Source organism: Micropterus salmoides, unplaced genomic scaffold (genome assembly GCF_014851395.1).
Source record: "Micropterus salmoides isolate LMB-PRFRI ecotype aquatic unplaced genomic scaffold, ASM1485139v1 Ms_hic_scaffold_9, whole genome shotgun sequence".
In the NCBI taxonomy this organism is placed as follows: domain Eukaryota; kingdom Metazoa; phylum Chordata; class Actinopteri; order Centrarchiformes; family Centrarchidae; genus Micropterus; species Micropterus salmoides.
The window spans coordinates 19,915,791-19,930,716 of NW_024044681.1; the positions used below are offsets into that span (position 1 = coordinate 19,915,791).

Sequence of the window (14,926 nt, forward strand, 5' to 3'; positions counted from 1 at the left end):
TATTACTACTTTCAACGCTTCGTAAACGCTGCGTTTATAAAAATGAGAATTACAGCAATGCCTGAAGTATGTAGACTCATTCATTATTGCTGCATTCGCGTTTTCCTCTGATGGTCCTATTTCCTGACGCCGGGAATCTACTGAATCCGTCTACGGCACGTTAGGGCTGCGCCACGGTTTTGATGCGTCCTCATTCCGGCGTCAAAGTCCACTGGAAGCATCTCAGAGGCGTTTCAGCAGCGGAGCGTGCAGCCTGCCCCACGTTATTGACTTGTTATTAATTTGTTATTTTCGTGCTTCTGCTACCTTCTTCACAGCTCTGTGATTGTTGATTTTGTTCCAGATTTGTTGCTGCTGCACAAGTAGGCTACATTCCGTAAAACCACTGAAATACTGCCTTACCCGACTTGTTAGCAGTGTTAATATAATAAAATAATTGTACATTGACAGAAATGAACGGTAACAACCTCACATATTACAAATTACAATGTCGTGTTTTTCTTACTGATTATTCCGACAGCACGTGAACGTATCTGTCCAAGTTTTCAGATCACGTGACGTTGCAGGTGAACAACCGTTCATTGGTAAAGTGATCTGCATCATCGTGATCATCAAAAGCCATCTTTTGATGCTGTATCTCAAATCCAATTTAAAACGTTACTTTATCGGTTTAACGTTAGTCAACCGACATGTAAATTGCTTAGTTCTCAAAAACTGTCCGTGTAAAGAAAATAGAAAGAGAGGCGCTAACCTAGCTAGCTCCGGCTAACCAGCTCGCCTCCTCTCCTCCCGGTGATCTCTGCTCTGCTGCCGCTATGGGCGGCTCTCTGCTCCCGTTGCTCGTCGTCGTGCTGTCAGCCTGGCAGTCTGTCGGAGACCCGGCTGGGTCCGCTCATGTCGACGGAGCTCCGCCGTCTAAAATAGGCAAGAAAAGCAGCGTGTTACAACATCACAGCCCAACGTTTAATTTAGCTAACGTTAGCCCGCAGTCAGGGGGTTACAAGCTGGTCTGGCAGAGATAATAATACAGGTCATTAGCTGCATCCTGGTTCAATGAGCAGACATTAAATTAGCTGATAGGTTAGCAAACGTTACATCTGCAGATGGCATGTGGCTAACATTTTTTAAGTTGAATGTGATGTAATTTATTTATTTTTATCTTTTAAGTTGACCCTACTAGGCTGTAATAAAGGGATTGTGTTTTTAAAGTCAGCACAGTCCAACCCCTTCTCTTTCCTCTCACCCTTAATTTGGCAACTACTTTGAGCTGCTGCTTTTTTTTTTTTTTTGGTGCGCCATCATTTAAGATGGAAGACTGTTTGTGTAGCAACTTAAAATCAGGCCAACTCCTAAAGCAACCAAAGGGCCGTACAGTTTTCAAGGTATGGTTAAAAATTACATGTGCAATAGAACTTGGGACTAAGGCTGCAGCTAATAATGATTTTCATTATCTTGTCCAAGATATTCACTACACAATGATACACAACAGATAGAAGTAGCAAATCTCATGTTTGAGAAGCCGAAGCAAAGGAAATGTACTTAAATATTATAAGTTGTAATTTCAAGTACTTTAACTAGTAAAGTAAAAGTCGAAAATCAAAAAATGGCAGAATATGAATTTAACCCATCACAGTCTGTTGCCTGTACCAGTGAAGTTAGCTTGATTGAGGAGGCTCCCTTGATTCTGTATTGACTAATATTAAGGGTACTGTTAAACATAAACCCTGCAATGGAAATTTCCAGTGGTAAAAAATACTCACAGAACAGCGGCTCTGCCTACTTCCCACTTCAAAGTTGCCCTAACGCTCCCTTCAAAGGCACCATTGTTTCTCACCCACATTCCTCTTGTCCAGCTGTAGGTATTATGACCACTGACCACGAACAGCTGCCAAATAACAGGAAACTTTTATTACTTTTTAATTGCTCAATAATGATTTGTTTATTCCTTTATCCGTTCGAGACCCATACGTGTTTATAGTGAGACCGTGTCACAACAAACACCCAGATGCTGCATCTTAAAATACACATTTAACTTCCACACTCTGATTTCACTCTTTCCTGTCTGTCGTTGGCTCTGATCCTCTGTTCTCCTCTCTCAGCGGTGGTCGGGGCAGGGATAGGAGGCAGCGCCACGGCTAACTTCCTGCGGCAGCACTTTGGTCCGGAGGTCCAGGTGGATGTGTTTGAAAAGGGCGACGTCGGAGGCCGTCTCGCCACTGTAACCGTCAACCATAACGACTACGAGTCTGGAGGATCCATCATTCACTCCCTCAACCTCCACATGCAGGAGTTTGTCAAACAACTCGGTTGGTTCACGCACACACACGCGGTTTAAAAGGCCAAGAGGACAATAAGTGTATGTGACTGCGAAGGTCTCTGTCTGTCATTTTTCTAATTATTTTTGAACAGAAAGGCTGCATGGTTCCATATTAAATAGGCGAAAGTGAGTTAAAATAAGAGCTGGGCTTCAAAAACAAAACGGCAATAGAGATGATTCAAAGTGGAACCTACAAACATCTGTTCAGGGTTAAAAGCTAAAAAAAATGTGTTTCCTGGTGGAATTTTGAGGTTCTTACATTGTAGGTATATATTAATGTCCAGGAAGTTTCAAAGAAAAATAAGTTAATCAATGCAATACACATGTAGACTTATTGTTATTTGAACATTTTCTGTCCATTACGCCTTTTGATTTCATGACTAAAAATGGACAGACACATTTTAAATTGACTACTTTTAGAAACAACATCATTCAAAACGTCCTCAATATTAAATTCCTCCCCGTGTGTTTGTCTGTGGGTGTGCGTTGGTCCTCTGTCATTGTGTGTGCGCCCCTCAAGGTTTAAAGTATCGTCGCAGCATTGCAGGTAAGACGGCGGTGTTTAACGGCGAGGAGGTGATTCTGGAGGAAACAGACTGGTACCTGCTGGACCTCTTCCGCCTGTGGTGGCGCTATGGCATCAGCTTCATACGCCTGCAGATGTGGGTAGAGGAAATTATGGAGAAATTCATGAGGTGAGCCAGATATGTTCATGCCCTGTTTGATTAGTGTCATTGCAGCTGCTTGGCATGCTGGGACAGGATGTAACTGTGGTGCAGCTGTACCCTGATTTATGTTCCTGTGCAGAAGCGGTTGTTGTAGGTGTCTGACATGTGTCTGTAGGGTGTGTGGAGGGACCCCACTTTAGTTTACGTATGCCTGCACCTCTTCAAAACTGTACATGACTGGTCTGCCTGGTCTGCTTCATATTTTCTCCTGTCTGTTTCTGGTGTCACTTGATAACGAAGAAGACATGGAGCTGATCTAAGTAGGTCTCTGAAAATGCAGCTCTCTTCATCCTCCAGCAACAAAATAACACAGTATAAAACAAGAGAGTATATATTTACGTTCAGCCCGTCCTGTTTCAGATATCAGTGGGTGCGCAAAATCACACATCACGCCGACAAATCAAAACCTTTGCTGCAGGGATGTCATCTTGACTCTCTCACACTCTGCCTCTATTTCCTCCCTCAGGAAATGATTTATCTCTGCATAAATTTCTTTCTTGCCTCCTCTTTAATTCAACAACAGTGAAGCTGTTTATCCCTCAGTCTGTTTTTTGTCACGTACGATAAAAGTTTGTGGTAATTCCAACTTTCAGATAGGAATGAGGGAAAAGATTCATATAGGATGTCCATTTATAAATCTATCTACTCATTGACTACTATATAAACAATTTGGTGTGTGTGCGCATGTATAATATAGGATCTACAAGTACCAGGCCCACGGCTACGCCTTCAGCTCGGTGGAGGAGCTGTTGGACTCTCTCGGGGGGAGTGGCTTCATCAACATGACCCGAAGGCCGCTTTCGGATTCGCTGCTGGAGCTGGGTGTGTCGCAGCGCTTCATCGACGAGGTCATCGCGCCCATCATGAGGGTCAACTATGGACAGAACGTCAGCATCCCTGCCTTTGTAGGTCAGATGAGTGTGAAGAAATGAGCAGTAGAAGAGGGAAAGAGACAGGGACGAAGGGGAGGCCATGGAGCTGAACATCTACGTCCCTGCTGATGTAGGTCGAGAGAGAGGAAAGGAAAAGAACAGATACAGGAGACGGAGGGGTGGGAAGTTGAGAATAGAATAGAGGAAAGCGAGGTGAGAGGATGGGTGGCCTTTGAGAGTGAGAGTACAGGAAAGTGTGTGGGCAGCTGATAATTGGTGTATAGCGCTTGGTACTGTCTGTTGTGACTAAGCGTGCGTGCGCGCATGTATGTGTGTGTGTTATAGGTGCTGTGTCTTTAGCTGGTGCCCAGAACAACCTGTGGGCGGTGGAAGGAGGCAACAAGCTGGTGTGTTCAGGCCTGCTGAAGATGGCTAACGCTAACGTGCTGCAAGCACAAGTCAACGCCATCTCACCAGTCTACTCAGGTACTCAACCCTGATGTTGGCTGAATGGGACCACATCAAGTGACTAATTCATTTTAATTTTTATTTCGTTTTATAAAGATTTTTTAGTTTGTGTGCCTCATGAAGTAACAGTAATGCAGTCCTCAGAGATGGCCCACAGTGGGAACTTAACAATTTGTACCCTGGGGCTTCACGCAACCTGAACATGCTACATACACTAAAAAATATATATACTAAAAAGTGACACTACTGAGGCCTCACATGTAGTGAAGTAAAGAAAGACCATGATTATTTGACTTTCATAACAACTGAATATCTGAACATTTCTAGTACGCAATTTCACATGTTGCAATTTCAAAAAAGTGATTCCTCTTAATTCTTCCTGGGGACCTTTTGGTGAATGTCATTCCACCAAAACTTTGTCTGTCACAGAAATGCATATTTGTCATTCCTGTGTGTCAACACTTGCCTGTTAGTACTGACATCTTGAGACATGAAAAACGTGCTGTATGTTTCCAGATTCCAGTAAACGCCAGTGAACTGATGAATTTGTAATTGAATCATGTACTTTGCTGTTGATATTCATTTTGTGTGTTTTCCCTACAGGGGAGGCGCCACAGTACCAGCTGAGCTTCACCACAGCAGAAGGGACGGGATCAGAGGTGTATGACATTGTAGTGTTGGCGACGCCGCTCCAGGCCAGTGTCGGGTCTGGAGTCCAGTTCCAGGGTTTCACTCCTCCCCTTGACCAGCTCCCTGGCGACTATCACAGCACTGTAGCAACCATTGTCCACGGTTACCTCAACACTTCCTTCTTTGGTTTCCCGGACCCCCGCCTGTTTCCCTTTGCCAGCGTCTTGACAACTGAGGCTCCCGATGTGTTTTTCAACAGCGTGGCTAGTGTTTGTCCCGTCAACATCTCTGCGGGCTTTCGCCGTAAGCAGCCACAAGAGGCCGGAGTCTATAAAGTGTTCTCGCCGCAACCTCTGGACAAGACTCAGCTCAAGACACTCTTCAGGTCATCCATTTCTTTAAGTAGTCATGATATTTTCTTACCTTTTATTTCTTGAGGGAAGTTTCACTGAGAGGAAGCCTCTCTGTTGCAGGAATACTCTGATCACATTTGCATAGTTTCACACATTCAGGCTGGGAAGCTGCCCAGTACAACCACAGTCTGATCTGCCGGCCACTGAGCAGCTCCATTGTAGCAGTTGGAGTTAAGGGACTTGCTGAAGGGTGATAACGAGGGAGGGGCAAGTGCTCCCAGTCACAAGCTCGCTTTTCTAAGCTCTGAAAATGATTGACTAGTGCAGCTATAACTATTGTTTTCAGAATTTGAAGAATCTCTTGACAATTATTTGTTTGATCCAGGAAATACTTAAAATGTCCATCATAATTTCCAAAAGCCCAAGTTGACCTATTCAAATTGTTTGTTTTGTTTGACCAACTGTCCAAACTCTAATGATTTTCAAATAACTTATATGATCAAAAAACTCACAAATAAACTCCGCAAAAAAGGTCCTCTCACTTTCAACTTCGGCTGCATAAAGTACTGCAGTGCATCTCCTCCTTACTAACTGCACCAGATTTTCCAGTTTTTGCTGTGAGATGTAATCCCACTCTTCCTCCAAGGAACATGCAAATTCCCGGACATTTCGGGGAGGAGTGGCCCTAGCCCTCAAGGGTACAGCATTAGTCTGACCATCACCCCTGCTGAGCCAAAACGGCGTCAGTCAAGAGCACTTTTTGCCAGTCCTGTCTGGTCCAGCGAAGGTTTTTATAACTGTGACCTTAATTCGCTACCGTCTATACGCTATTAGTGTCTGAATGACTGTTCCACAGGTGTGTGTTCATTGATTGTTTTTGGTTTATTGAAGAAGCATGAAAAACATTGTTTACAACCTTTACAATGAAGTTATTTGATGTTTACAGAATTAAGTGTCCTGAAAAAGGGACGTTTCTTTTTTTGCTGAGATTATTAGCTGGAGCTAGTGAGTTTTTTGTGTTTTTGTTTAGAAAATTACAAAATAGTTGCAGATTAACGTTTGTCAATTGTCAAATCAATCAGTTAACAAACCAATCGATTCAGCTTTAGTACTGCCCAACTAAAACAATTCCTCTACATCCAGTCTGCTGATTTTTTTTTTTTTTTTTTTTTTTTTTAGATAAGAAGTAAAATGATCTGCTGCTCTGTGAGGACATTGCTTTGAGCTAAATGCCAATGTCAACATGCTAAAATGCTGATTTTTAGAAAGTAATCATTTAATGTAAAAAAGTAATTAACCATGTTCACAGGTGTTAAGATGCTAATATTTGGTAATTAGCACAAAACGGTCATTAACCAAAATATAGTCATTTTGTTAAAGGGTCAACAGTTGTTACAGTTCATCCCAAGGGAGGCATAAATGTGCAAAATGTCATGGCAATCCATCTGTCTGTTCAACATTTCACTGCTATCCATGGAACAGCTGTTGAGATCTTTCAGTCTGCTCCATGTATAGAGCAGCCATGCACATTATTATTATTGCATGCTATGAACACTTGATGACGATGCCCTGTCATTATGAGAAATGTTTAAAAGCAATAACAACTTTCCTCCTTTACTGTACCCCTGAATCTTAGGTCATACTACTCAGTGCAGGTGACAGAGTGGCAGGCCTACCCTTGTTACGGCAGCAGCCAGGGACTGCCGCCCGTGGAGCTCCACCCCAACCTTTACTACCTGAATGGCATTGAGTTGGCCGGCAGCGCCATGGAGATGAGCTCAGTGGCGGCCAAGAACATTGCTCTCCTGGCTTACCACCGCTGGAACAGACAGACGGACATGGTGGACCAGAAAGATCTGATGCACAGGATCAAGACTGAACTATGAAAGCCAAAGCGTGATTCCGCAAGTTTATCTCTTGCAGAATTTCAAGCCACAAAACGTCTGAATTAAGGTACTAAATATTCAGTGTATTTTGATACACTGAATCAATGATAAACATGTTATAATCTGATATTATCCTAAAAAACAGAACAAGTATCAAAGTCAAATCAAGTCTAAAACTTATTTCTTTTTTTTCGGCCACTAAAGACTGGTCCTGCATTATTGCCCAAAGGCCAGTTTGACTTTGCTGATTGCTTCGGTCTCTGTGCCAGTGACATTGCAGATATATGAGACATTTTGCAGTATTGGTTGGGGATTGATTGCTAATGCTAATTAGTAGTTTCATCCAAAAAAATCTGTTGCAGGCAGCTTTTCATTGCCAGGAAATGGGGAAAACCCAACAACCAGCTAATATCTGTCTCAGTAGAAAGTGAATGGACTGTTAACAGAGTTGCTGGTGGTTTGAAAGATCACTTAATATGAGTACCAGTCTATGGTCACTATTTGACACTTATGGAGACTTGGAAAGAGCTGTGATATATTTGACAGATCAGTGCAGTGGCTAATTTAACCAGGCCTTAGTCATATAATCATAACAACTGCAGTCCTGATGCCTATACATTTAGGACGGTTAGTGGACTTGCTGTTGGTGTGAACTGCACCGAGGAGATCTCATTTGTAAATTAATGAAATCATTATTCAGTGACTCATGGTAGTGACCACTGGTGCTGTGCTCTATTGCCTCTTTCATCAGACTATTTCATTATCTCTCCTTCCTGCTGCTTTTGCTGCATAATCCAGCAGAAAGATTTTTTTTTTTTTTGTTGGTGGGGAATGGAGCCAACAACCTCTCACACTGGGCCGAATAAAAAGCAGAGGACATATCTGCGTTGCTGCTGGTGGTGGTGGTGATGACACTTTTCTTCGTGTTTTCTCTTAAGCCTTGTTCAGATCCTGCATTTTTAATAAGCACTGTAATCTTCGAAAGACGGACATTCACTTCCAGAAATGGCAAGTGCTGGAAAGATGGTGTGATGATCTGATAAGAAACGGTTGATTATGAGAAATGCCTTGTTTTATTCCTTTCTAATTATATAACAGTGGACCTCTGGGTTCAGAAAAACTTTGTCAACTGGAAACCTTGTGACTCCAAAGGGCTTTGGTTGATGGATAATGTGATTGTGTCATGTGATGAGAAAACAACCCTTTAATCTGATGAAATTGTTTCAAACCCCATGATTGTGTCCGGATGGTGGTGGAGCTGGAATGAAGGCTGCTTGTCTCAACGTAGGCCCTGAACAGCCGGCTTTTTTTATTTTATTTTTTATTCTAGCTTTTCACTCAGCAGCAGCTTTTGTACATAGAACAGTCAAATCTTTGTAGCAATAGTTCTTTTTATGATATGCTGTAAAACAAATACACAGTACAAGTACACACATAGTGAGCGTCATTCTAGGTTCACATACTAGCTTTTTTTGTCTCTGCTCAGCTGTATCGCACGGTCTTCATCATCAGATGGTGTTTGCTGTGGATGTAATCTGCTAAACAGACAATGAGCAAACACAATCTACCAATGAAGACTTTGAGATGCAGTTGAAAGGTCTGTGGGGTGAAAAAAAAGTAAGTTAAATTGCGAGTAACAGTGCAGGATGAAGCGTAGTCTCAAAAAGATTATCGCTGATATAGCACACTTATGTCAAGTGTTGGGCAGTACTTAGATCCTTAACAAAAATACCCATACAACAATGTAAAAATACACCACTACAACTTAAAGTCCTTCAAGTGAAATCCTGCTAGCAATAGTACAGAAATATTATCAGGAAAATGTACTTAAATGATCAAGTAAGAGTACCCGTTCTGCTTTCTCGGTGACATGTATGACACTATTGAATTCATAATACTGATGCATCAATATGCTGCATTTTACTGTTGTGGCTGGTCAAGGAGCTAGTTCTTTGGACCTCAAGCAGTTATTTAAATGAAACCATCTGAGAATTTTTGATGTTGCTGGTGTTGAGTCATTTGAAGTCTTTATGTCCTGAACCTGAAGAAGGAGCCATATCTTAAGAAAATCACCTGAGGTCATATTACTGTCCTCTAGATGACAAACTATGCCATGTAGAAGACACAAAATTAAGTTCACCGTACCATGGGGCACCCACCTTCTAAGATTTAAGGCAGATTTCTGCTTTTACTGCACTGTAGAGAGATTGTTTTATAATCCAATAATATAAATGCTATAAAATATATTATGTATTTCCAGAGGACCTCCTTAAAGTTTTGAAAAAGAGCAATTCCAGGATGATACTTTATTCATAATCAAGGATGTAAAACTTTCAAGGAAAACCATTCTAGAGGCCTACAACAAAGTGTGTCCTCTCGTCTGTTTACTATGATGTCGTGTATAATGGGCCCTGTGTTTACGCCTCCTTGGCTTCCTGGCAGCAAGAACATAATTACACTGCTGAAAATTCAAAACACAGTTTGGCAAGACTCAAACATGATGCAATTTGGTGCAACATGGATCATGTGTGCTCTTTTTACTTGAATCCAAACAAAAAGTCAAGTAAGTCTGTCAGCAGAAATCATATTTAAGGTACTAAATTGTGTATTTCTGAAAAGCATGTTAATCTCATCTAGCAAACATTCTCACTGTAAATTAATAATTAAATTAAACTTTGGAGAGGCTGGTTTAGTGACCTATCTGAGTGAAAACCCAGTCTTCTGACATCAGTTCAACAAAGTTAGCCAGATAACCTGATAAACTATTGCTGAAACAAGATTATGGACACTTCATTTTGTTTAAGTCGCTTTTAAACCGTCTTGAAGTAACATAAAAAAGAAACATTTTAAAGGGGCTCCCAGTGAAAGTGGTTGTATAATGTTGTCTGTTGCTCTGGAGGAGGCAACCCTAAGTCTGAGAAAATAACCGTGATGATATGAATCAAAGACGCATTTACTCGCTTTCAGAGCTTTCAACCACGTCTCACGGCCTTCATTCAGTGAATGGAACCGAAGGCGGTGGTCCTTGAAACAAGACGAGGTTTGCCTGTTGTCACGTGACCAAAGTATCGCATTTAGGTGACAGGATCACATCAGCGCCAGCTCCATTTGCTGAGTGAAGTCAGAGATATGCTATAAAGTTTATTTTAGATTATTTTGTTACATCTATTTTATGCTTTTACTCAAAAGCCAAAATCTAATTTCCATGTTCTTGTGCTATTATTTGGGTTTGTAACAGAAAACTGTCTTCATGGAGCTCATAGATTTGGGCATTTACTAGACAGAGGGTCAATTATGAGACGCTTATGAGTTGCATTGTGGGAAATGTAGGATTGAGTGTTTTGAAGTAAAACATTAGGATGTCTCTTATTTTGACCTTTTCTGTTTTTAATCGGTCTTTCGGAAGTCCCCCATCACTATAGAAGTGCAGAACTAAATCACTAGAAGGTGCCTTTAAGTTATCATTTTCTCAGAAGTACTTTCTCAGCACTGGTTTTGAATTAAACATGTCATGATTTATGAGGTGAATGTATTATTAACAGGCTAGTTCTGAGTGTGTTTTAATTGCCACCCAATAATAAACCAAACATGCGGCATTTCTTTTTACTACTCTCTGTTAAATGGCTTAATCAAATGCATGTTTAAACACAAGTTTTAGATCAAGTAAGTCAATAGTTTTTAACGGTAAAATAACAAATGTTTGTGATGTGAATTCTGTGAACGAAGAACCCATGCACACAACAGCAGCAGAGATGCAAATATTGCAGCACTAACAAGAGCGTGTCCAGGATGTGGTCTAACATGTGGTGGATCTGTTTTTTTGGTAAAGATCCAATTGAGACATGTATTAATACTTTGTATCAGTATTTGATACTTTCAAACCGCACACCCAAATGTGGGGCCTTCACACAGTATCTTAGTCTGTACGACATTTAAAAAAATACATTTTTAAAACTTTGAATTAGTAATAATTATATTGATTTATAGGTATACATTCAGACATTCAGTGAATAAAAGCACTAAGGTTAGTTGGGATTACATAATTTACATGTAAACAGACTGTGTCAGTTTACTTTTGTAAATCTTTCTGCTATATTTGTGTATATAAAATGTGGAACAATACATTTCAACATTGAACTGTCCTATAGTAATTTTTTAGTGATTATCACTAAAACAATGACTATTTTTTTGTAATATGGGTTTCTGTGTGCTTTGTATTTATATAACTTTTATACGTTAAATTGATACAATGATTTGTCAGGCTTGTGCATTTGGGGTAAAGACAGTTTAACAAATTGCAACAAAGACAAAAATGAATGCAAGGAAAGTCTGCAACATAAACCAGGATGAAGCTAGACTCTAGAGCATACTGTTGAATGGAAAAACACAAGATGCCAAGGAGGGTACACTGACTTCACTAGAAGTCTCGTTTCACTAGAAGCTCACAAATTCCCCAGAACTCATACATACTAACACACACACACTCCATAACTCATCCCATCTCTTCTGTCTGATCCTTGTCCCATCCTGCAGGCCGTTTGATGTGTGTGATCTGCTCACAGACAGTTAGATAAATGCCGTGGAAGCCTGCAGTGCTGCTGTGTTCCTGCTGCTGCCAGCTTCAACTGACCCTAGAGTCTGCACAAGACACTGCCCTCCACAGATAATAAATGTGAATAGGGAAAAATATTTTTTTTCAAATATGCAAATAAGGCCTTGTCTAATTAAATATGTGCACATTTGCATACATTTCCAGAACAGAAATCTCATCATTGGATGAAGCCAGGTTCTATACTGTCAACAGCCTTAAACAAAAATCCATTTTCATCATGTTTTTTAGGAATAAAACGTTATACAGATCAGGTAATGAATCATATATGAATAAACCCCTATGTGAAAACCTTCAGAATATAGATAGTAATAAAACTGGAAAGGATGGTGTATGTAAGTGCTGCTGAAGTAGAGAGAAAACTTTTTTTTTTGGTGAACAGGGTAAAAACTGCCCAAATAGCTATCACCGTGAAACTCCCCCAGTTGATTACTTACTTTAAGACAATTATTTTTTGTAGTACAAGTAAACATGCAGTTTTGGTGAATTTAGGAGCAATCTACAGACGCAAATAGACAAAGCATACTAAAATAAACATCTAAATGTGTATTTTGGGCATTTTTGAGCTTTCCACTAGTTTAAAGAAGGATAAAAACAATGTTTGGAGTGTCTTGCCATCTGATGAAAGTTTTAGAGGACGATCCAGCTTCTGGCTCTCTGTCAGCTACAGGATGGAGGTGGTAGGTCACTCTGAAAGTTCCCCTGTATCTTGTGATGTTCACTGGCTCTGCTGTGACTGTCTGGCCCAAAACAAGGTAGCTTTCAGACTCTTTCATGTATTTCTGCTGAGTAATAGTGGTACAGAGAGAACAATGATGTTTCCGCATCTGTCTCTCTTAACTTTATTCCTCTAAAAGCCTCAACTAAGATCACAACAATTGTTTTCAATGAATGAATTCAATTTATTTGTTGTCTTTGTCAAACTTGGCAATAGTCATGACTAGAGTCATAGTTTCTCTTTCCAGTGAAGGGCGGGCGGGGGCTGCCTGGAACAGCTGCTTATACACCCCCCTAGAGAATCTCTTTTGTACAGAGCTCAATGGAGGCTTTTATTACGTTAGCCAGTTTATGGGAATCAGGCAGTTGCATTTACTTTTCAGAGTTTTCCCACCGGTGGGAGAAAATGTGACATATTATGGATTAATAATCTTCATTGTTATACCGGGGGAAAAACAAAACACTGAAAAATGACCACACAACATGATACATACATAAAACAAAGAAATCAAGGATGAAAGTATAGTCAAAATCATTTAAGCAGTACTAACATGCTCAGTAGCATCATGTAACATCAGTTACTGTGATTTAAATTAATGTAATAACCATATGTTTGGGGAAGTCTGTTTAATCTTTTGACATTTGTTTATGTGATTTATTGCATGTGTATGGGGGAAAGGAGGAAAGGGCGGGATAAGATGGGACATGCAGAAAAACTGGCAGACACTAAAATACATGTATAATATTCCAATAATAATAATGATATAATAGAACATAACAAAAAAGCATTCCAAATTTGATTGATTGTTATTGCTACATTCATTCTACATAACCATTGTTATTATAATTACACCGTACAATAAGAATTACAAAGGAAATAAAAGACAGCAATTAATCACAAATAAGTAATAAAAAAAAGGGGAAGAAAGAAAAATAGTTAATAGTAATTGATGTGAGTGAAGTGAGTGCATCCTTTGGGGTTGTTGTATGTGTGCTGCTTGCAAAGTTACAAAAAAAGAAAAATTTAAGTGAGGATGTGTTTTTTGGTAATCTATTTGACCAAATGAATTCCAGGTCACTGGGTCTGGGTTAGGTTTAGAGATTTAGTTTAGGTTAAAATTTAGTTATTTTTGCTGTGTGGCAATAGATAGAGAAGTATCTGCTGTCGTACCACCAGACTCCAGAGCAGCTTCTTCCCTAAAGCTGTGAGACTCATCCTCAGCCCTCATCATGTAAATACAGTTTGATTTCTGCATATAATTGCATCATTTTTGTATGTAAGCTTTGCTCTATGTGAGATGGATAAAAGAAACTACAAACTTCATGTCATTATACAACCCTGTGTAGTGAAATGACAAATAAATCTACCTTGTAACCTTGTAATTGTCATTTTGTCTTAGGGAAACAGGTTCAGTTCAGGCTACAGGTAGGAGATTGGATTATAACATTTTCTCATTCAGAAAATAAGTGTGTGTACTTGACAGCTTCACAATTAGGCTGAATGTGACACTGACACGCCTGTAATGAATTAAATGAGTGTACTCCACAGATTTATATTACACTCCTATAACATTGTCAGACTCTTGATGGACAGTAAAAAAAGGATCAAAAGCGATGCAGCATAACCAGAGATATCCACTTCTTCATTCCATCAATTGTTCTTCCTTATCAAAACGAGGTGCCTGAGTAAATAAAAAAACTCCACAGGGTACCTTTACGAGTTTGAAGTGAAATCAACAAATAGTTATTTTATATTTCATCACCTGAATTGTATTTATGTCAGACGGGACATTTTAGCAACAGTCACTTATTGCATCAGTTCTCACTTTAACATTGCATCTTGGAACAACTTCTTCACATGGAAAAGCAAGAAAAAACTCACAAGAATCTTCAAACCTGCAACAAAAACCACAGGCACTACTGAAATCCAACTTTCAGACCTTTACCTTTAAAAGAAAGGCAGACTCCATCACTGAGGACCCTTCACACCCCATTTATCAATCCTTTCAGCTCCTATCAGGCCACAGCTTCAGAGTACCTCTGGCTAAAAATCCAACTTATAAAAATTATTTAATTCCCACTGCAACATCCATTTAAACAAGGAAAATAGACACTACTTTATAATGCAGTTGCACACATGCGCTTATGTATTTATGGAATTGGTTGTGTTGTAATTTAGTTTTAACATACTTTTATCTGAGTCTTTTGTTGGGGTGGTGATGGTGCAGTGGATAAGACACATGCCTCTGGTGAGTGGTGAGTGTTTGATTCCAACCGCAATATTCACCAATGTGTCCCTGAGCAAGACACTTAACCCCTAGTTACTCCAGAGGTGTGCAACCTCTG

General features: G+C 40.0%; 1 protein-coding gene across 1 annotated transcript; it reads left to right on the forward strand.

The window, feature by feature from the left end:
- Positions 1-554: 554 nt before the first annotated feature.
- Positions 555-11,447, forward strand: LOC119894904 (prenylcysteine oxidase-like). The gene is made up of 7 exons (XM_038707616.1): positions 555-924; positions 2,100-2,306; positions 2,838-3,012; positions 3,743-3,954; positions 4,263-4,403; positions 4,989-5,400; positions 7,005-11,447. Exons 1-7 carry the CDS (start codon positions 816-818, stop codon positions 7,252-7,254), a joined length of 1,506 nt encoding a protein of 501 aa, XP_038563544.1. The 5' UTR covers positions 555-815; the 3' UTR covers positions 7,255-11,447.
- The last annotated feature ends 3,479 nt before the right edge of the window (positions 11,448-14,926 follow it).

Bases quoted from the DNA above. Each gene is read 5' to 3' on its own strand.
- LOC119894904 (XM_038707616.1), top strand. From the start codon at position 816: ATGGGCGGCTCTCTGCTCCCGTTGCTCGTCGTCGTGCTGTCAGCCTGG. The intron at 2,307-2,837 runs GTTGGTTCACGC...GCGCCCCTCAAG, and splicing joins GGAGTTTGTCAAACAACTCG to GTTTAAAGTATCGTCGCAGC. The intron at 3,013-3,742 runs GTGAGCCAGATA...TGTATAATATAG, and splicing joins ATTATGGAGAAATTCATGAG to GATCTACAAGTACCAGGCCC.